At 40.7% G+C, this 22,614-nt stretch overlaps 2 protein-coding genes across 3 annotated transcripts in view; one reads left to right on the top strand and one right to left on the bottom strand.

Moving 5' to 3' along the window:
- Positions 1-1,377: 1,377 nt before the first annotated feature.
- Positions 1,378-20,905, bottom strand: TRIM34 (tripartite motif containing 34). 2 transcript variants are annotated; one of them, XM_033207972.1, is made up of 8 exons: positions 20,800-20,905; positions 13,079-13,578; positions 11,598-11,693; positions 10,640-10,870; positions 4,591-4,613; positions 3,265-3,365; positions 2,933-2,959; positions 1,378-2,631 (listed from the first exon to the last, which is right to left on the bottom strand). In XM_033207972.1, exons 2-8 carry the CDS (start codon positions 13,499-13,501, stop codon positions 2,066-2,068), a joined length of 1,467 nt encoding a protein of 488 aa, XP_033063863.1. In that variant the 5' UTR covers positions 13,502-13,578; positions 20,800-20,905; the 3' UTR covers positions 1,378-2,065. The 2 variants fall into 2 exon arrangements, with proteins under 2 accessions (XP_033063863.1, XP_033063862.1); XM_033207971.1 differs by lacking the exon at positions 20,800-20,905 and adding an exon at positions 14,417-14,539.
- UBQLNL (ubiquilin like) overlaps positions 20,685-22,614 on the top strand; it is a 114,163-nt gene continuing 112,233 nt past the window's right edge. Inside the window, 1 exon segment of the mRNA XM_033207970.1 lies at positions 20,685-21,035. The gene's annotated coding sequence lies outside the window, so the exon portion shown is untranslated.

Genomic DNA, 22,614 nt, shown 5'->3' on the forward strand with positions numbered 1-22,614 from the left:
CAGGGCAAAGAACAGGTGGGAATGTATCTAGAGAATCAACATACAATGAGTAAAAGTGAAGTTTTTCCTAGACTTGACCCTCATCAAGTCTCCTCTGTCCCCACTCTCTTCTGAAGAAGGAAAGGTGGGGCTGTCTTTTTTTCTCCCTGATTGTAGAACTGACCCAAAACATTAGACCTTTAAAAGTACTCTCATTCTATGCACTTGAACACATATAATTTTATAATTTTTACACCATTTTATTATTGTGGTTCTATGAAATTTTCTGCTTCTTCCTTATTGTAAGGTTGTTAATTTTAACCTATTCATTTTACAGAGATTTAAAACTTAGCATTGAATTGCATAACAATGTTTCATAATTTTTTGGTGATCTACAACAAACCACTTTTTTCACACTTTTTTTTTGTTTGAGACAGAGTTTTGCTCTTGTTGCCCAGGCTGGGGTACAGTGGTGCAATCTCGGCTCACTGTAATCACCGCCTCCCAGGTTCAAGGGATTCTCATGCCTCAGCCTCCCAAGTAGCTGGGATTACAGGGGCTCACCACCATGTCCGGCTAATTTTTGTATTTTTAGTAGAGACAGGGTTTTGCCATTTTGGCCAGGCTGGTCTTGAACTCCTGACCTCAGGTAACCCTCTCATCTCGGCCTCCCAAAGTGCTGGCTGGGATTACTGGCACAAGCCAAAGTGCCCAGCCTATGATACTTTTTTATTGTTGTACTAACTTAATTTTTTTTTTTTTGTCAAATATAATCACTTTTCTATTCTAACATTAGCAGGAGCAGGAACATCACTGGCAAGAGTGGGAACAATAGAGAGAGAGGATGAAGTGCCATACTCTTAAATAACCAGATCTCCCATGAACTCACAGCAAGAATGTATTAATTACCATGGGTGCTAGGCCCTCCATGATCCAATCACCTCCCACCAGGCCCCACCTCCAACATTGGGGATTACATTTCAACATGAGATTTGGGAAGGACAAAAATTCCAACTATATCAAGGATTATAGTTAACATTGTATTGTATACTGGGAATTTACTAAGAAAGTAGATTTTAAATGCACTTACCACCACCCAACCCCCCACAGTAACTATATGATATAGTGGATGTATTAATTTACTTGGCTGTAGTAATCACTTTACCATGAAATTATATATCAAAACATAATAGTATATATATATCTTAAATATGTACAATTAAAAAGAAAAAGAAGAGTCCTACTCTCAGTATAAAAAGTTCTATAAAACAAAACTAAAATTGGAGTGGTCTTGACAGTGGAGTCTGGGAACTTGAAAAATGAGACTTCAGTAAAATCAACTACTCTTCCTCTGAAGGTCACAAAACTATTGCACAGGACATTACCACAGCTCACACGTTTTAGTAATCATGAGAGCAAATATTTATTATGTTCCAGACACTAAATTAGTGCATTACATTCAGAGACACTTAGTTTTACACAATGATTTTAATAGTTAAGTACAGTCTTAAATCCCAATTTATATTTCAGGAAAAAGAAACTGAGAAAGTATTCATCATGATTAGAAAACAAGAGACAGGGTTTGAGCTCAAATACTCTGGACATAAAATCTTCACTCTGAATACACATATTGCTCGTATTTTCCCCTCCTTGATTCCTTGATGTATCTGGGATATCCTGAGCAAAACACTGACATACCCTCCAAGAACCTTTAGTTGATGTTGGTGGTGGTCATGGGGGTGGTTCCTATGGACTACCTAGGTAGCATGGATGGTGGCTAACAGGCTTTGGGCCTCTTCACATCAGTGGTAAAGCGAAATACAGACAAATGGGAAGGCAAAGATGTTATACCAATACTACTGTGTCTTTAGGAAGGATTAGGTAACTTTCTCTGAAAATATAAAAAAGAGTAAATGAATAAATAAGCATCTCTCATAACTCAAGCCAAATATACTGTACATCTCAAAGATGAGTAGAAGTTCTAAAGAAGGGAAACCACAAGGAAGCAATGGTCTGAATGTTGCAGATGAGTCAGTTGCACGAGATAAGTCAAGACAAAGAGTTGTAGGTGAAGAAATGTGAAAATTCAAGAGCTTGGTGGGCATAGCGTCATGGGAGCTGGACAGTTCCAAGGATTGAAATATGGATAAACAGGCTGAGAAAAGCAACATTTAGAGAACTTGTAAATGAGGGAGCCATGGCTTGTGACATTGAAAAATGAGACAATACCTGCTTCATAGTCTAGGAAAACCCCAACACGGCAGGGAGGCACAGCCATGGAGAGAGTCAAAACTTCGGGATCAGAGGACAAAGACTCCTCAAAGGCACTATACTTACATTTATTCTGTAACCCTATAACCCAGTAGCCAAATAAAGGCCTGTATTTGGAGTAAACATTTTGATGATTTGCACATCTTCTAACAACATACTTTATATTGTGGGAATATGTTCTACAGTATACTCCCAAGATCCAGGCAGTTTTCTTGGACACATCCACTTCCCAGTAATGTTTCCCAGAGGAGAAATATTGGGATCCCAAGACACCATAATTATAACACTGAAAAGGCCAAATTGGCACAGACATCACTTGTCTCTGATCTTCTGAAAGGACAAGATTCAAATTTAGGTTGATTGAATTCAGTGTGACATCCACTGCAAGAAAAAAAAAGTGTATATATATGTATATGAATATAATCATCTATGTGATATATATGACTAGGTGACAGATATGGAGTAGTTTATCTAGTGACATTGTGATGAAGGAACTTGGGAGGTGACTGAAAAACTTGCATTGATGAATTGTGGGAGGGGTAAAACACTGGAGAAACGCATTAGGCAAATGTTTTGGGAGGTGCTAAGAATGCATGAGGCTAAGATCAGAAGATATCATTGAAACCATAAACTTCTGGAAGGTAATTGGAACAGTTATTTAAAGATGGTAACTTTTTCTTACCCCAGTAGCACTGGACAGCTGTCAGTTCTGAAATAATAAAAGATTTAGTGATGCTGATTAGAAACAAAGGAGTAAGCACTGATACCTATATATTCTTTGGAGTAGGGACAGGGGAAGGGAATACCTTGAAACTGTGAGCTAGTGAATTAAAAGATAAACTAAAGACCTAGCCATTTTTCCTTACATGTAAATGCATCCTCTTCATCACAGAATATTGCTTTTTTTTCTGACCTCCCTCCTCTCTCTGTCCTCAATTTTAAGTTATCCCTCCTAGACAGTTTATTGCCTGACACCACAACAATCCCACATCCACAGTCTTTGCTTCTCCTCACCTCTAAACATTTGCAGCATCCTACTCAGATCTGGAGCACGGAATACAGTCTTCAGTTTCTTGGAAACCTTTTTTGGCTTTTTCAGCCTCCAGATCTCACTCCTAGGGATGACAAAAATTGTCTGACCCCCACATCTTTCATCCTGTGTCCATCCCTCCCACATCACTGGTTTCATCTCCTTCACATCACTGATGCACTTGAATCCTTCTCCCTCAGCCTGAGGAGGGGGAGAAGGGAGAGCCTGACCCTGGATCCAGAAGAAATGTGACTGTGTCTACTTTCCCTCTTATCCTCTGGGTGGCCTTGGGAAGGTCTTCATTTCTTGAAAGTACAGTTTCTTCCTTAAAAATAAAATAATTAAACCCTCCTTTGATCTCTAATGGAAATAATAAAAAATTGGATAAAACAATGCATAGGAAAATACTTTGCTACCTGTAGAAATGGTAAGTGATATGTGCAAAACTCACTACATCTCAGTGGGTCTTCTGGGAGGGGCCAGAGATGTAGTATTCTGCGCTGTAGATCCTGACTGTGATGTGGGGCTCTGTAGGGAAATCTTGTGAGCCTGTGCCCTAGTTCAAAGCCTGAACTCCAGTGGGATGGCCCATATTTGAGATTTCGGATTCTCTGGGAAACATGAACACTTGGCAAAGGAGAAGTTATGACCACCTAAGTAAAAATGTTAGAATTTTATGTGTTTGTAAGAAACTTGATGTTTCCAAGTAGGTTGGCAACGGTAAACATAAGGAACAAGGACTACACTTTTCCGTAGGAGCTTCTAAAGTGTGTGAACAGGCAGAGATTAATTATCATCACTGGAGTCAAAGCTACCATCCTGAGGCTCAAGTCTGCTTTTGGAAATCTAAAGAGAACCTTGCATAATGATCTGGTACCTTCTATTTCTAAGTAAGCAAAGTAAATATAAAGGAGCTGTCTCCATGCCCTATTTTAGGATTTGACAAGACCCTCCATGTGATATGACAAACACATATAAAATAAAAGATCCAGGGCTGGATGCAGGGACAGAGGATGAATTAAACAAGTGAAGTCACAGAAGTCTGACAGTAAAAGCTCTCATCCTTAGTATCCTTTCTGGCTGTAGCTCTGAACTTCAATCACTGAATTTACTACTATAGGATCGAGTCCATTCTCAGTAGTTATGGAACACTCAAATGCTCATCTGGGACCAGCAATTTAAGATAAAGTTACATCCAAATTTTACTGCTCTGGGAGATTTTTTTGTTCTGATTGACCACCAAATAACTCTAATAGCTACAAACACTTCTTTATAACTCACAAGCACCACTCCTGGCCACCCATACGCACCATTTCATGATTCCACTCATGTCCTAGAAAGAAAAGAGAAAACATGAGTCAAAGTGTATAAAGACTGGTGTAAGACTAATGAAAGAAAGAAGAAGAATAGAAAAAAAAATGGAAAAATCAGAAGTGATTTATATGAAAATGTCAACAAAATTGGCAAACGTTTAGCTAGATACACCAAGAAAAAAAAAATCGGGAATGAAAGATGGGATATTACCACTGACCTTATGGAAATTAAAAGGATTATAAAAATGATGAACAACTGTATGCCAACAAATTAGATAATCTAAATGAAATAGACAAATTCCTAGAAATACAGAAACTATCAATATTGATTAAAGAACATATAGAAAATATGAATAGGCCTAAAACATGTTAAGATATTAAGTTGGAAATCAAAGACTTCCTACAGAGAAAAGGCCTTACCCAGATGGCTTCACTGGCGAATTCTGCTAAAGGTTTAAAAAGAAATAATAGCAAAACTTCATAAATTATTTCAAAAATATAGAAGAGCAGGGAACATTTCCTAATTCACTACATGAGGCTCATCCTACCCTGATAAAAGAACCCTGATAAAAGAACCAAAGACATCACAAGAAAAGAAAACCATAGGCCAATATCTCTTATGGATATAAATACAAAATTCTTCAACAAAAATATAAGAAAATCAAATCTGGCAATCCAGCAAAAAGATTATACCTGATGGCCAAGTAGAATTTATCCCAGAAATGCAAGGTTGGTTCAACATAAAAAAACAATTGATGTAATATACCATATTAATAAAATAAAGGATAAAAACCACATGATGATCTCAATAGACATAAAAAAAGCATTCAGTAAAATTCAGCACACTTTCATAAAAAATAATAAAACAGGAATGGTAACAAACTTGGAATAGAAGACAGGTCCCTCAGCCTGATGAAACACATCTATGAAAAACCTACAGCTAACATCATACTTTGTGGTGAAAACCTGAATGCTTTTTCCCAAAGATCAGAAAAGACAAGGATGTCTGCTCTCACTGTTTCTATTTAACATGGTATTGGAGGTTCTAGTCAGGGCAGTTAGTCACAGAAAAGAAATAAAAAGCTCTATGTTGGCAATTAGATAGAATGAATAAGATTTAGTATTTGATACCACAACAGGATGACTATAGTCAAAAATAATTTATTATGCATTTAAAATAATTAAAATAGTATAATCTGAATGTTGGTAACACAAAGAAATGATAAATGCTTGAGGTGATGGATACCTCATTTACCCTGATGGACTGATGTAAGTATTATGCATTGTATACACCTGTGTCAAAATCTATGTACCCCATAAATATATATACTTATTAAGTACCAATAAAAACTAATTTTTTAATAAGCATCTATATTGGAAAGAAAGTAGTAAATCTATCTCTTTTTACAGATGACATGGTTTTATGTACAGACAGAAAAGTCCTACTCTATCCACCACCTATACGTAACCTCTTCCAATCTTTTTTTTTTTTTTTTGAGATGGAGTCTCACTCTGTCACCCAGGTTGGAGTGCAGTAGTGTGACCTCGGCTTACTGCAACCTCCACTTCCTCGGTTCAAATGATTCTCCTGCCTCAGCCTCCCAAGTACCTGGGACTACAGGCACATGTCACCATGCCCAGTTAATTTTTTTGTATTTTTAGTAGAGACGGGGTTTTACCAGGTTAGCCAGAATGGTCTCGATCTCCTGACCTCATGACCCACCCACCTCAGTCTCCCAAAGTGCTGGGATTATAGGTGTGAGCCACCGCACCCAGCCTCCAATCTTAATTTTAGCTCACATATAGGTGCTGTTTTTTGTCAGCCTTTACATATCTAATCATTGTCTTTTATCTGTAATCATGTTTCTATAATACTGTGGCAGGTCAGGTGTGATCAGCAACCAGAACAATCAGTTTCCCTTATCCCTTTACTATAATTTTGATGAATGCATAAGTTAAACATTAAAGAATTGAAAAAGCTGGTGCCTGAGTACCAGGGCTGAAATGTGAAAACAAACCCTTTAAAGACCGTGCCTGGGTTTTCTCATACCCTAAAGTCTGATCGAATAATAAAAGCATTCTTACACATACACCTTGTACCAGGGCCCATTTAAGATTAAGAAACTTTCCAAGATTCTAGAGAAAACTCTCTAGACCTCAAACCCTAGTTAAAGAATAAAACACTCCTGCTTGTAGGTGCACTCCCACACGAAGGCATAGAGCTTAAAATGTATATAAGCTCCAGAAAAAAATCTTGTAACTCTGAGTTGGTCTGATAAGTTACTCCAACCTTCTCTCTGTAACCAGTTGAAAAAATAAATCCCCTTCTTTTCCAAGTCTGTCTGCCTCTCATTATTGGACCATGAGAAAAAGCAGCTAAACTTCATTCTGTACAGGTACAATACTACATTCCACAAAGAAGAAAAAACGGGCACCAGTAACCAAGAATATCTAAAACATAAGCTATTCACCAACCATGTTTCCTTTCTTATGCCCTATTGTCAAAACGGTATCAATATTCACTCAGTCCCTGGCCCAGACACTAAAACATTTTATCAAGGCGTCCATGCTTAACTTCTGTTAGTCATCTGCATTCCCCCATCATCACCATTATGGGTTAATTTGTTTTGAGCAAGATGTACCAATATATTTGGCCTTACTCTTTCATGACACCAGCTGCTGTACAACCAAATAAATGGGTTTGCTCTCTTTATTAGTATAGTTTTGTTGTTCAACAACTAAAATTGCCTTAACTGGGAAGAAAGTAAGGGTTGTGGCCAGAGAGGTATTATTTTAGTCACAGATGGCTTTGGAAGCTCAAACCTCTGTCAAAATTCTGGCCTCTCTGTGCCTATTAATTCTCATTTCTTCCCTATATTTTGACTGTATTCTCAGATTTTAATTGATAGCAACTTGAATCTTTTTATTTGAATTATCTTCACTGGTATTATTTTCTGCTAAAAAGGACAACTTCTCTTCACTGTAATGACAGTACAGTTTTGTCACCCATAAGCATTCAGGATTGGGTCAGATGCCCAACTTAAAATAACCACAGTGGCCGGGTGTGGTGGCTCAGGCCTGTAGTCCCAGCACTTTGGGAGGCTGAGGCGGGCGGATCATGAGGTCAGGAGATCGAGACCATCCTGGCTAACACAGTGAAACCCCATCTCTACTAAAAATACAAAAAATTAGCCAGGCGTGGTGGCAGGCACCTGTAGTCCCAGCTACTCAGGAGGCTGAGGCAGGAGAATGGTGTGAACCCAGGAGGCGGAGCTTGCAGTGAGCAGAGATCGCGCCACTGCACTCCAGCCTAGGCGAGAAAGCGAGACTGTCTTTAAAAAAAAAAAAAAAATTATCACAGTGTGGCTGGTAGGGACGTAAGGATTGGATACACTGATTTACACGTAATTATTCATCCTCGATAGTGCTGATTTTCTCAGGTCTAAACAAGTACAAGGATAGAAATAGACATGCTAGTCTTCCTTTCAAGAGTAATTCCAGGTGTTGTTACCAGAAAAACGGGGAATGGATATTGACAAGACAAAAATAATGAGTACCATGTAGCCCAAACCCTAGCATTGTGCAATAGACCCTGATAAGAAACCTGTACATGTGCCCCTGAATCTAAAATTTTAAAAAATCTGAAAAAAAGTTTTTAAAATAATAACTATCATCTTCATTCCCTCATTTAGCTACCTACCATTCCATTCTTTCAAAAATAAAAATGGTCAAATATAATAAAACTATTACAGAAAGCATTAAAAATCAAAGTATCTCTTTTATAAGGGAAATAACCTAAAATCTCATCTAACTTTTGCATCAATTTTCAAGTTTAGCTTCTTTCTGTCTAGATCATTCTTTGGCAGTAAGTGTTGAATGTAGCTCTTATGCAAAGAACATCAGTCCCTCCAGCAAACAAACAATGGATATATGATAACACCATCCATCCCAATCACCATCATAAGAATCCATATAGAAAGAAAGCTGTTACAGGGACTCTCAGGAGACAGGACTGTGGAGGGGAAATACCACAAATACAACAGCATATATCTTAACATATTGAGAGGAATAGCCAAAGTCCCTACTCAGATAAAAGAATAAGTTCCTTAGTTTTCCATTTGCCATTCTCTGAAGCTAACATCTAGATGTGAAATGTTAATCCCACAGTATTTATAGTTTTTGATCTACCAATAATTTTTAAATTCCAAGTGACCAAATAGCAACTAAGACTGACTTAAATGACACAAATGCGTGGACAAATGACATACACACTGTTCTTTTGTGAAGGTGGCGATTCAAAGGGTTGTGAAGAGCTTAAGGAAGAACCATAAAAAAGGGCCTATGGAACCTTTTTGCTTTTGTTTTTACTGAGATGTAGTTCAAATACCATAAGATTTGCCCTTCACAGTGCACAATTTAACAGGTTTTAATATATTCACAATGTAGTGCAACCATCGTTGCACAGTAAATCCAGATCATTTTCATCTCTACAAATAGAAATTGTACACTAATTAGCAATTACTTCCTATTAATTCTTCCCCAGAGCCCTGGCAACCACTAATCTAGTTTCTATATTATAGATTTGCTACTTACAGACTTTCATATAAATGGAATCATACAAAAAAGAACCTTGTGCTTGCCTTCTTTCATTTATAATGTTTTCAAGGTGCATCCATGTCATAGCATGTATTATTAATTCATTATTTTTCATAGCTAAACAATATTACATTGTTTGGATATAACACATTTTGCTTATTCATTCATCAGTTAAGGAGATTTGAGTTGTTTTATTTTTGAACAATACTGCTGTGAACTTTCATATATAAGTTTATGCACAGATATATGTATTCAGTTCTTCTAGGTATATAGGTAGGAATGGAACGGCTAGGCCACATGAGAACTCTCTTTACGTTTCTGAGCAACTGCCAAGCAGTTTTTCTAAGTAGCTTTACTATTTTACATCTCTACTAGCAATTCAAGAAGGTTTCAATTTCTTCACATCTTCCCCAACACTTGGTATTGTCCATCTTTTTAAATTATAGCCATAGTAATGAGTGTAAAATATGTTTAGAAACTTCTGTTCCAGAGTAATCTGAAATTTAAACAAGAAAAGAAGACAAAAGGAAAAAGGAATTTTTAAAAAGCTGGGATATAAGCACCAGAGACAAAGGAAACAATTCAACAAATGAAAATCAGTTACTCTCCTGCTTCGTTCCAAATCTTAAAAAGGAAATATTTGGAAATTCAGCAAAGAAAGGAAAGCACTGTCTGTCTATATATTTGTCCATCTGTCTCCCCAAAAGGCTCAATATTCTATCACTTTATGTTTTAAAAAAATTGACAGGGGGCTGGGCACGGTGGCTCAGGCCTGTAATCCCAGCACTTTGGGAGGCCGAGGTGGGCGGATCATGAGGTCAGGAGATCAAGACCATCCTGGCTAGCACGGTGAAACCCCATCTCTACTAAAAATACAAAAAAAGTTAGCCAGGCATGGTGGCGGGCACTTGTAGTCCCAGCTACTTGGGAGGCTAGGCAGGAGAATGGCATGAACCCGGGAGGCGGAGCTTGCAGTGAGTCGAGATCGTGCTACTGCGCTCCAGCCTGGGCGACAGAGCAAGACTCTGCCTCAAAAAAAAAAAAAAAAAAAAAAAATTAACAGGGAACGTTTACAATAACAAATAAGCATATTTTAAACTTAAATAGAACACATTTCTTAAATGTGTATGCTCTTAAACCTGAAAATCCATGTGTTTACCTGTGACTAATCCGAGTAAAGAGAAGTCTGGTGAATGCCCGACACTAGATCACATATAACAGGGGCCTAGAGGCTATAACTAGATATCATGGATCTTCTCTGCAAGGTAAAATATAATCCCTTACTTCATAAATTAATAAAAATGTCATTCATGTGCATGACATCTAGAATGGATGACAAGGCAGCACCGCAAGGCCAAAGAAACCCCTTAGAGTCACCACCAGCATGAGAACGCAAGGACACAGAAAGGAACTGTGTTCCCAGAATCTCAGATTGAGTGAACCTTCTTACCTGTAGCAGCTCCATTGCTGACCACTGACTCCGACACTCCACATCTGAGATTAGCTCTCTCACCAACTGCTTCTGCTGAATTAGCTCATCCTCAGCCTCTGCAAACTTATCCAGCCTCTTCTTTTCCTCTTCTTCCAATCTTTGCAGCTCTCTCTGCTCCTCACTATTTAGGATGCTTCTAAGCTGATCAAATTCTGTTTGTATCCTTTGTCTCTCAGTTTGTACCTGATACTGCAAGGATGGACAAGAGAGAGATGTAATAAGTTTGTCAGGCTAAGGGCCTATTGTGCAAGGGATTAGGAGCCAGTAGGGAAATACACACACACACACAGACACATATGTGTGTGTGTATTTATATTATCTGTATACCTGTATATATATATACCTATATTATCTATATATAGATATGTTTTTTTTTTTTTTCAGGGAGTTCAAATCAGCAAGGAGTAGAAGCAATAGAGGTACTTAGAGGGAAGCTATTTTTTCCTACTATTTTCCTTTCAGTCCTTGCCAAAACAATGACCTCAAACTGTCTTATCTAGGCTAACCCTCAGACAAAATGTAAAACATAAGGCTTAGCTTCTAGACCACTTTCCTGGATATTCATGACTGCCTGCCTTACCACACTCCTAATTTGAATCTTGAGGAAAACTGTAGTCCTTTATATGGTGTATTCCACCAGAAGTAGTAGAGCCTCGTAGGAAAAGAGCAATGGAACACAGTATTTGCTAGCCTTCCTCATCATAGAGTCCATCTTTGTGCTTAGTTCCAGTATGTGTGTGTAATTGTAACATGTCCACTTTCTAGCCTCCACCCGCAACAGGGACAGGACAGAGAAGAGAACTAATCAGATGGCTTCAGGACTCATGCAATGTCAAGGAATAAAAGGATGAGGCCTCCTCGGATTAAGGTCCTGTCAAGATTCCTGTCTCAGAAATCCTTCAGAATCTCCTCTTGCCTTCCAGGCAGTTTTCTCTTCTCTGATGTCAGCTTCTAGCTTCTCAGCTTCCTGTTCCTCCTTCTTCAGCCTCTTGAGGACTGCCTGGAGTTTCTCCTATGAGAAGGGAATCACACTAGAGTCAAGATATGAGCTTTCTCAGTATCTGGATAGAGGACAACAGAGAAAAAATCAAGTTGATCCCAGAAAAAAAGCAATTTACAGAAACTGTGAAGCTGGAGATTAGAATCTATGACATGGGGAAAAATTTGAGGAGATGAATGTATTGTTTGTTCATTGTGATGAAAATCAATAACCCTCGGCCGGGCACGGTGGCTCAAGCCTGTAATCCCAGCACTTTGGGAGGCCGAGACGGGCGGATCACAAGGTCAGGAGATGGAGACCATCCTGGCTAACACGGTGAAACCTCGTCTCTACTAAAAATACAAAAAAAAACTAGCCGGGCGAGGTGGCGGGCGCCTGTAGTCCCAGCTACTCCGGAGGCTGAGGCAGGAGAATGGCCTAAACCCGGGAGGCAGAGCTTGCAGTGAGCTGAGATCCGGCCACTGCACTCCAGCCTGGGCGACAGAGCGAGACTCCGTCTCAACAACAACAACAAAAAAAAAAAAAAAAAAAGAAAGAAAAGAAAATCAATACCCCTCAAGAGGAGTAGCCTGATTCTCTCTTTCCTTAGAGTAAGTATTTACCCTGCAGAAAGGAAAGTCCTTTCCTCTTATCAATGCTCTTTCCTCGTTCAATCCACAATGTTCCTGAGCAATTATCCTGCTTAGAGAAGCAAGAGAGCTAACTTAGGAAGGAATTTATCACCTATATAATGAAAAAGGAAAAAACAAAACAAAAATCTCTCACTCTTGGCTAAGAGACTGTACTCTAGGATCATCTGTTATGTAAATCAAAGGAATACGCAGGAATGTACCCCAGGCATTGGAAGCTGAGCCCAGGGTGAAAGATATACATGGAGATGATCAAGGGACTCAGAATTATGGTTCCACAAGGGGTAAAGAAGGATGAAAAGGGCTGGCTCCTTTTTCTGACTTAGTCCGCCTGCACCCAGGTGATTAAAAACCTTTATTGCTCACAAAAAAAAAAAAAAAAAAAAAAGAGGCTGGGCGCGGTGGCTTACGTCTGTAATCCCAGCACTTTGGGAGGCTGAGGTGGGTGGATTGTGAGATTAGGAGTTTCAGACCAGCCTGGCCAAGATGGTGAAACTCCATCTCTACTAAAAAAAAAAAAAAAAAAAAAAAATTGCTCGGTGCGGTGGCAGGTGCCTATAATCCTAACTGCTCGGGAGGCTGAGGCAGGAGAATCTCTTGAACTTGGAGGGCAGAGGTTGCAGTGAGTAGAGATCACATCACTGCACTCCAGCCTGGGTGACACAGTGAGACTCCGTCTCAACAAAAAAAAAAAAAAGAAGGATGAAAGGGTGAGACTTTCCACCAACTACCATCTTCTGCCCCAACTCCCTCCATCTAGGGCCCTACCTGACATTCTTTGAATACTTCCTCCGTGAGGACTGTGTGGTGACCACGGTGCTCCTGAGACCGCTCACAAAGCCAACAAATGACTTTCCTGTCCTCCTTACAGAAGAGTAGGAGTTTCTCTCCATGATGACCACAGAGATCTCTCTTCTTCCCATTGTCTGAGCTCAACTTGACCTCCTTGAGTCTCTCCACTATGTTGGTCAGATGCTGATTAACTTGTAGGTTTTCAAATGAGTAACTGGTACCACACACAGGACAGCTGCTTTTTCCTCCCGGGCTGGTCACTGCCTCCTTGTTGCTCACAGTGATGCAGGCTCGGCAGAGGCTGTGGCCACAGCCTAGACTCAAGGGTTCTGTCAACAGCTCCAGGCAGATGGGACAAGTGACCTCCTCTTGCACGTTAAGCAAGATTTTTGAAGCCATTGCACTGCTTCCCTGGCTTCTTCTGGTCCTAACTCCTGAGGCTCTCCTCTCTCTTCTGGTTAAAGACCCCTGGATGGCTGAGAAGATTGAAAGGGGATAGTATAAGAATGGTACAAATAAAAAGCATTCTAATTGCGCACACATCAAAGACTGGCCAAGACTGCAACATTAAAGAACAAAGATGAGGAAGAGAAACCAACAATGGCTGAAAGTGGTCTGGGCAAGCTGTTAATGCCTCAAGGCTTTTTGCACTTGTTCATTACTCAGCCTAGAATTACCCTCCTGTTGCTATTTGCATAACTTTCGTTTATACATTTTTCAACTTTCTCCTTACATGTCCCTTCACAGAAGGGCCTGATAAGACAAACTTAACTACAGCACAACCACAAACTCATCATTCAGTGTACATTTGCCATCTTTCTCTTATTATCACTATCTATTTTTAAATGTCTATGTCTTCTTTCTAAAATATAATCTTCTTTCTAAAATATAGATTAGGCACTTTCGTTTTTTTACTGCTATAGCCTCAGTGTTTAGAACACAGAGAAGCACAATGTTTGATAAATATATAAAAAAAAAATCCCTGTCTCTCCATAGACGACTAAAACTTTATCAGTGTTTCATTTTTCTTTCCCATTATTTGGAAATTCTTCAATAGCTGAACTTTGGAACCCCAGATGTGGTTTCCAGTGAAGAAGTGCTCACCTTCTAACACATCCACCCACACGAAATCCTCCCATGCCCTCACACACTTTCCAGAGATACTCACAGAAACAGCAATGACCATAATATGGAGATTTCATTACCAGTTACAATTTAAAAATCACTTTGGCCTATTTGTTCCTCCTTCAAAAATTCTTGAGAAATAAGAGTACTTCCTTTCTTCAGATGAATAAATAAAATTGAATGACTTACAAAGATCATCCAATTCAATAGGTAGAATTGGAGTGACCATAATATCCTCAGAGTTCTCTTTCAGAGGTCTCCATGCTAATCCACTTATTTAAACAAAGAAAAGCAGAGGTAAAGCCTGAAAGAAGTAGATTGGGATCCAGTGTTATGAGAGTGTAGAAATGGAGGAAACCACATAAGCTGGGAATTTCTAGGGGGTCTTGTGTTTATAGATGGTAGGATTTCATCTTGGCATGAAGGATGTTACAGAGGTTGATAGGAACCCAAAGGTGTGTATTTGTTGGGGGAGGGGGTGTAACCAGCTGAATTACACATAGATCACAGATTCATACCAATGTCAGATCACTGAGGAATAGAAATACCAAGGAGATGGCTGTTGGTCATGGGAGAGATGTCCCAATATATAAGGGGAGACTACATTTAGGAGCAATGAAGTTCTGTCTGTGTTAAATCCACATCCACTAATTGAATGCCAATTATTCCTGTGTTTATTTTGGAAATTCTCACTGAAGACATATTATCTTCCGTGATTAAAATCTAGGAAATGGATTAAAATTCAAAGTTGAGTATGAACAGATGGTATTAGCCAGAATAAAGTAAATAGTCACCTAAATAAGATAGAAGTTAATTATATAATCATAAAGTGTAAAATAGTAAAAATTACACCTATGAAGGTGTAAAAAACACCATCATAGAGAGGTATAGGTTTTTAGAAAATCAAATAATTTGCTAAGTAGAGAACTATCCAAGATATCTTGCTGGATAAGTAAGAGTTTAATGAAAGCTGAACAATGAGAAAGGAATACAGAATGAGAAAGAAAACAAATATTTTAGGTAGAAGGAACTATGTAAGTGAATGCCCCATTCATGGAGGACGTAGCATCATAACATCTTCGAAAGTTTTTAAATGTGTGGTTGGTATGCAAAAAGCCCTCGGCCTTGGCATCACATGAGCCTAGAGGAACCTGGATATGTGACACTTCCTAAATGAAGTAAAAGTGACAGTCTCTTTCCAGTGAATAGGAGGTGAGGGCAGGGATGGGAGGATGCAGGACAAGTTAACAGAGGAAATAGAGAGAAGCAGATGAGGGTGGGAAATAGGGTGAGGTAAAGGAAATAAGATTGGAAGTCAGACTAGACATGTGGGGGAAAAAAGGGATATCATTAGGCTTAAGTCCTTCCTTCCTATAAAAAAGACATCCCCATCACCATCCCCTGGTATATTATTTCATTTTTATTTTTTTGGTAAGCACAGACCTCATCTTCCGTAAGAGGGCTGAGACTCTTGTAACAAAATATTCTCTGTAGGGCTCTGGAAGCTATGTTCATGGTCTTTACAAGGGAATCAGTCTGTTGATGTAAGATTTATCTAAGCTACATTAGTTTCACACACATCCACATGGTCTTGTACCAACGTAAGAATTCTCACTGAGCCGGGCACGGTGGCTCACACCTGTAATCCCAGCACCTTGGGAGGCTGAGGCTGGCAGATCACGAGGTCAGGAGATATAGACCATCCTGGCTAACAAGGTGAAACCCCATCTCTACTAAAAATACAAAAATTAGCCAGGCATGGTGGTGGGCGCCTGTAGTCCCAGCTACTTGGGAGGCTGAGGCAGGAGAATGGCGTGAACAGCGGAGGCAGAGCTTGCAGTGAGCCGAGATGGCGCCACTGCACTCCAGCCTAGGCAACAGAGAGAGACTCTGTCAAGAACAAAAAAAAAAAATCCTCACTGAGAGCTTACCTGAAGCAGCCCTGCCTGCATGCTACATCTCCTGTCCTGTATTCCCCCTGCAGAGTTAAGCTGCATGAGTGCAAATGGCAAAAGAAATCTGCAATTATTGCTTGTGGTCAGCCAGAGGGTGCACCACAGAGTAGTGGCATGATGATACAATGCCAATTCTCGGAACCTGAGGTCAGTTTAGACAAGAAACTGGGAGGCAAAAGGAAAAAGGGTGGCTCTCAGTAGGCAGTGAGTAACATTTTGATACTTGTTCTAGTAGATAGAATTATACCCTCCACAAAAATATGTTTGCTAGTATGAATATGACCTTATTTGAAAACTACATCTTTGCAGGTGTGATCAAGTTAAGATGAGGTCATACTGGATAAAGACAGGCCCTAAATTTAAAGATCCGTGTTTTTTTTCTTTTTTTGAGATGGAGTTTCGCTCTGTCGCCCAGGCTGGAGTACAATGGCGCGACCTCGGCTCACTGCAACCCCCGCCTCCTAGGTTCAAGCGATTCTCCTGCCTCAGTCTCCTGAGTAGCTGGGATTACAGGCATATGCCACCACGCCCAGCTAAGTTTTATATTTTTAGTAGAGATGGGGTTTCACCATGTGGCCAGGCTGGTCTCAATCTCCTGACCTCAGGTGATCCACCTGCTTCAGCCTCCCAAAGTGCTGGGATTACAGGCATGAGCCACTGCACCCGGCCTTGACCTGTGTTTTTTTAAGAGGAGAGGACAGGAAACACACAGGAAAGAAAGCCATGTGACAATAGAGACAGAGACGGAAGTAGCACAGATATAAGCCAAAGAATGCCAAGGTTTGCTAGAAACCACGAGAAGCTAGGGGGGAGGAATAGAACCCATTTTCACATAGAGCCTTCTGAAAAAAATCAAGTTTGCCACCATCTTGGTTTTGGACTTCTGGACTCCTGAGCTGTGATATAGATTCCTATTGTTTTAAGTCATCTAGTTTGTGATAATTGGTTACAACAGTGCTAGGAAAGTAATATAATTGAACAGGTTTGATAGTGAAAGAAAGATCTGTGATGTGTGACAACCTAGGAATCTTTCCTACGCTTGGCAAAAGGATGGGGTACGATAAAAAGCTATATGGAGATAAATCTAGGCCTCGAGATCTGTCTATTCCTCTAACCATCCATCAAAAGACCTTAAGGAGGAAAAAAGGCTGAAAGTAGGCTGGCGAATGTCATCCAGCCAATGGTACAGATACTAAAAATCATACAAAAGAGATATACTGGTAGCCCCTGGCTGCAATGACCATTGGTCAGACCAAGATCTGATGACTAGTAAGACCAGGAGTTTACATGATATGATAATATTCACCCCTGGTTATGGCTAAAGCTATGAGCCAACCACAGATGTGGGGTTCTTTGTTATCTTTTATTCCAATCAGTATCCAACCAATAGTTAGAAATACTGGGGGACTCCAGGAGAGGAAGCAGTAGAACATGCATTCTGCCACGGGCTGTGACTTCATGTTCACCGTGAGGCTGCATGTTGATGCCAAAGCTGCTGCCACCATAATAACAAAAGAATAAGAAAAGTGCAGAGGACCAGGGTCCCACGTGTGAGAAATGACCCCACCACTTCCCAATGTGGCTCAAGCCCAGCAGCAGTCAGGGAGGTAGAGAAGGGAACATGAGTGCCATGGGCCTGACAGAACTCCCAGGTTACCTGGTTACCATAGCTGCCAGGTGATTGTACCCTTCTTTTGAGTCTTCTCCTAACATCTGGACTCCTAACATCTGGATATGATAATGCAAACTTTAAGTCTCTTTGCAGGTAGATAGTAAAATTAGAGTATGTCTAACAGTGACTTTTAGGGGAGGATGTCTTTTGAAGTTTCTAGACAATATCCTAGACACTTCTTCTGGTTCCTTGGTCAGAAACTGCCAGTAAGGAAAGTAGAGCCTGTTTTGACATCCAGAGGCCTGGAGAGCTCAGAAACATCATAACATCTCCTCCCCATTCCTCGATGTACTGAGTTCTTGCTTCAGCTACTCCTTAGAGTCCAGGGCTCAATCTATACCACATTAGTGACTCTCTCCCCAAGAGCTGTAGTGTTCTGGTCAATATATTTCCCAAAAGTTTTTTTTTTTTTTTTTTTTTAACATAGAATCATTTTCATTAAGCAACCCCTAATCTTGTCTTTTTCTGTCTGTTACCTCATGAGAATATGCTGAAAGAGTTTTTTTTTTTTTTTTTTCAAATTAGTTCCAACCACCTCAGCTGCCACCACTCCGGTAGAAACCACCTGAATTCAGGAAATTGTTCTTCAACTAGTCTTGCTGATACTATCATTGCCCTTCCTTTTTTTTTTTGAGACAGAGTTTCGCTCTTGTTAGCCAGGTTGTAGTGTGGTGGCGTGATCTTGGCTCACTGCAACCTCTGCCTGCCGGGTTCAAATGATTCTCTTGCCTCAGCCTCCCAAGTAGCTGGGATTACAGGTGCCTGCTACCACGCCTGGCTAATTTTTGTATTTTTAGTAGAGACAGAGTTTCACCATCTTGGCCAGGGTGGTCTCAAACTCATGATCCACCTCAAGTGATCCACCTGCCTTGGCCTCCCACAGTGCTAGGATTATAGGCGTGAGTTACTGTGCCCAGCCATGATTGCCCTTCTTCACTCTGCTCTCATCTCTGTTCTTACATCAGTAAACAGAGTGATCACCTTAAAGCAGATGTCAATCATGTCACTCTTCTGTTCAAACCCATGCTATCCAGAGTGAGGCCAGACTTCATAATGGTCCAGTTAGGTCCACATCGCACATCCCTTCCCACTGCCTCAATCCTCAGAGCTCATCTTTTTTTTTTTTTTTTTTTGAGACAGAGTCTCACTCTTGTCCCCCAGGCTGGAAGACTGGAGTGTAATGGCAAGATCTCGGCAACCTCCACCTCCCGGCTTCAAGCGATTCTCCTACCTCAGCCTCCCAAGTAGCTGGGACTACAGGCATCTACCACCATGCCCAGCTAATTTTTGCATTTTTTTAGTAGAGACAGGGTTTCACCACGTTGGCCAGGCTGGTTTTGAACTCCTGATCTCTGTTGATCCTCCCACCTTGTCCTCCCAAAGTGCTGGGATTACAAGCATGAGCCACCACTTCTGGCCAGAGCTCACCTTTTATTACTCTCCCTGCACACTCCCATCTCAACCTTCTGTATCCACACTGTTCTCCTTTTAAGTGCAGGGAAAAACCATTAAAGACTTTAATTTCCTCACATTCTTAAGATTCTACTCAAAAGTGTTCTTCTTACAATGAAAACTATTTAAAACTTTCATAAAAACTATTTAAAGTTGCAAGGCCTTTATGAGGTCTTTACAGAGTCCTTACCCTAATTTAACTTCTTATAGATGTTACTCCATAGTATTAGTCATCTTCTTGTGTACTCTGTCATTCATTGATATGGTCTATGATTGCTGTCTAATTAGAATGTAGGCTTCCACATATATTTCATATTTACTGAATGCTGAATGGATGCTAATTGCACATTTTTACATAGCAGCCTCCTTTATAATCAATATTATCCCATATATTGGGCCTCGTGCCTGACTAGACGCCTCTGGGAGACAGTCAGTATGTAGGCAGACATGGATTCTACCCAGGAGGATGGCAGTTTCAGTGAACTCTGAGGGGTGAGAGCAGAGGCCAGAATGGCATGTGTCAGAATATCTGTAACGTATCAATCAAGGTGCAAATTGCTCACAAGTGAGCTTAAGATAGGACACATTGTATGTCAAATTCTTAACAAGAAGATTAAATCTGTGGGCTCCTTCTGAGCCCACAATAAACAACTTCTGTTAAGTAGTTGTGAGCAAAGAAAAACAATAAGAAATTGAGGTTATAAATCAATGCAAAGGTGTGTCTAAGAGGAAGAATGATGAGGAACAAGTTCTGAGACAGGTGAAGACGCTGGTGGTACATGGGTTACTGAAGTAAAAGTAAACAGTATGTTCAGGGATGTGCAAAGAGAGCCCTGAGATGACCTGCAGAAAGACACAGGGTAAGAGGGAACAGAGCAGTGTGCAGCAGTCAGATCACTCAACCTGCTCTAGTCAGGCAGGCCAAGGACTAAGAATACGTGAGGATGGCCTCAGAAAGCAGCTTAGTGGTTGCCAGGAGGGCAGCGAAAGAACCCGCTTCAGTATTCCCCTGGTCATGCACCCATGGCTCCATTCTATCTGATGCTGCATACTAGGAGCTAAGCCCTGCACACACTTGGAAAACAGAGACCTCTTCTCACCAGCTTCTCTTTTGAGGAGGGAGGAGGTGGAAAATAAGAGACCTTCTGTTCATCTCTTTAAGAGAGAGAGAGAGAATTAAGTTTCCTTTGCAAGGTAGAAAATCAAAATTATACAATAGGAAGGGAATGGAACTGGATTCAGCCTGGAGAAAAAAAAGACACTCCAGAAAACAAAGGCGGCCTTCTGCCTCTTTAACACTGCTTTCAAGGTTGTCCCTCCCCAGACTCTAGGCTGCTATCAGTGCGCACTCAAAGCAGGAAGCCTGCAAGCCAGCCTTTGCTCCCGACAGAGCAGGGCAGCCTTGGGGCCATAAATCAAATTCTCCTAACTTCACTGAGTACTTTTCTCCTGGAGTCTCATACCCTCTACCCCCCACAAACCTCACCACACACCTTCAGACCAACAGAAATCTCGGCTCCTGGTTGAAGAGGTGAAGAAAAGCCAGGGTGGGTGTGGTCAGGATTCATTCAACAAATGAGGTTCCTCTGTGTGAAGAAGTCCCTCCCTCCTGAGGAGGAACTGCCTTGAGAAATGAAAGTGAAATTTTTGGGGCTGTCAGGAGGAGAAAAGTGGAAGGAGCGTCCAGGTGAAATGAACTGTGCAGTCCTTTAGAGCCTCTGGACAGAAGGTAATGCTTTTCCTTTTTTTTTTTTTTTTTTTTTGAGACGGAGTCTCGCTCTGTCGCCCGGGCTGGAGTGCAGTGGCCGGATCTCAGCTCACTGCAAGCTCCGCCTCCCGGGTTTACGCCATTCTCTCGCCTCAGCCTCCCGAGTAGCTGGGACTACAGGCGCCCGCCACCTCACTCGGCTAGTTTTTTGTATTTTTTAGTAGAGACGGGGGTTTCACCATGTTAGCCAGGATGGTCTCGATCTCCTGACCTCGTGATACGCCCGTCTCGGCCTCCCAAGGGTAATGCTCTTAATCCAGTGATTCTCGAAGGCAGAATGGAGGATTTGCACTAGAGGGCACATTTGGCAATGTCTGAAGAGATATTTCGTTGTTAACTAGGGGGATGCTACTTGCCTGCTACCTACCAAAGTACCACGTTACCCCCTAGGAGATGGAGGATGGGTGGCGGAGAGGTAGATGGTGCTGAGAAAAGTTGGCTACAAAGGACCTGGGGAACTTCTGGGAGTGTTGGAAATGTTCTAAATCTTTAAAAGGGGTAAAACTTTTTCAAAACTCATCAAATTGTGCACGGTAAATGGGTGCATATTATTGCACATAACATATACATCAGTAACTTTATTTAAAAATGAAATGTCTTCCAGGTAATTTTTATGCGAATCTGAGGCTGAGAACCACTAGTTGTAAGTAGTAAATCAGGAGTTTTGTGCCCTGGACAGAAAGGGCTGGTTTGAAACTGAGGTAACCTTGAAATCAAACCTAACGAGGAGGAAACTTGAACAAGAGTTGCCACTCGTTTGGTCACAGGATGACCCCACATTGTGCCTCCACAAACAGCATGCTCTGTTTTCGTGAGGAATAGAAGTTGATAGATTCATTTTCTGGGCCGTATGCATCAAAACAATCCTAGTCTTCTACCTCTTGTAGAGCACGTTACATAGCAAAAGGTGCCACCTTTGGAAACCACCTGACAAGGTACAATTTTCCTTTTTGCCCTCTCCATCTGACTCATGCATGGCGATCAAGGACAATTCCCAGGCAGGACAATTATAAACTTGTTGGAGGTTTAACAACTTTCCCATAAAAAGTATCCACATCCAATACCTTTGGAATATGCTTTGACTACTTTTAAGAGAGTCAATTATTATTAGGTTGGTGCAAAAGTAATTGCGGCTTTTGAAATTAAAAGTATTATAAGGCCAGGTGCGGTGGCTCACGACTGTAATCCCAGAATTTTGGGAGGTTGAGGCAGGCAGATTGCAAAGTCAGGAGTTCGAGACTACTTTGGCTAACACGGTGAAACCCCGTCTCTACTAAAATTACAAAAAAAAAAAAAAAAATTAGCCGGGCGTGGTGGCTGGCGCCTGTAATCCCAACTACTTGGGAGACTGAGACAGGGGAATAGCTTGAACCTGGGAGGTGGAGGTTGCAGTGACCCGAGATTGCATCACTGCACTCCAGCCTGAGTGACAGAGCAAGACTCCATCTCAAAAAATAAAAAAATAAAAATCAATGAAATAAATAAAAGTATTATAATAGCAAGAACCACGATTACTTTTGTACCAACCTAATACTTTGAG

Source organism: Trachypithecus francoisi, unplaced genomic scaffold (assembly GCF_009764315.1).
Source record: "Trachypithecus francoisi isolate TF-2019V2 unplaced genomic scaffold, Tfra_2.0 Lachesis_group8, whole genome shotgun sequence".
NCBI classification, from domain to species: Eukaryota; Metazoa; Chordata; class Mammalia; order Primates; family Cercopithecidae; genus Trachypithecus; species Trachypithecus francoisi.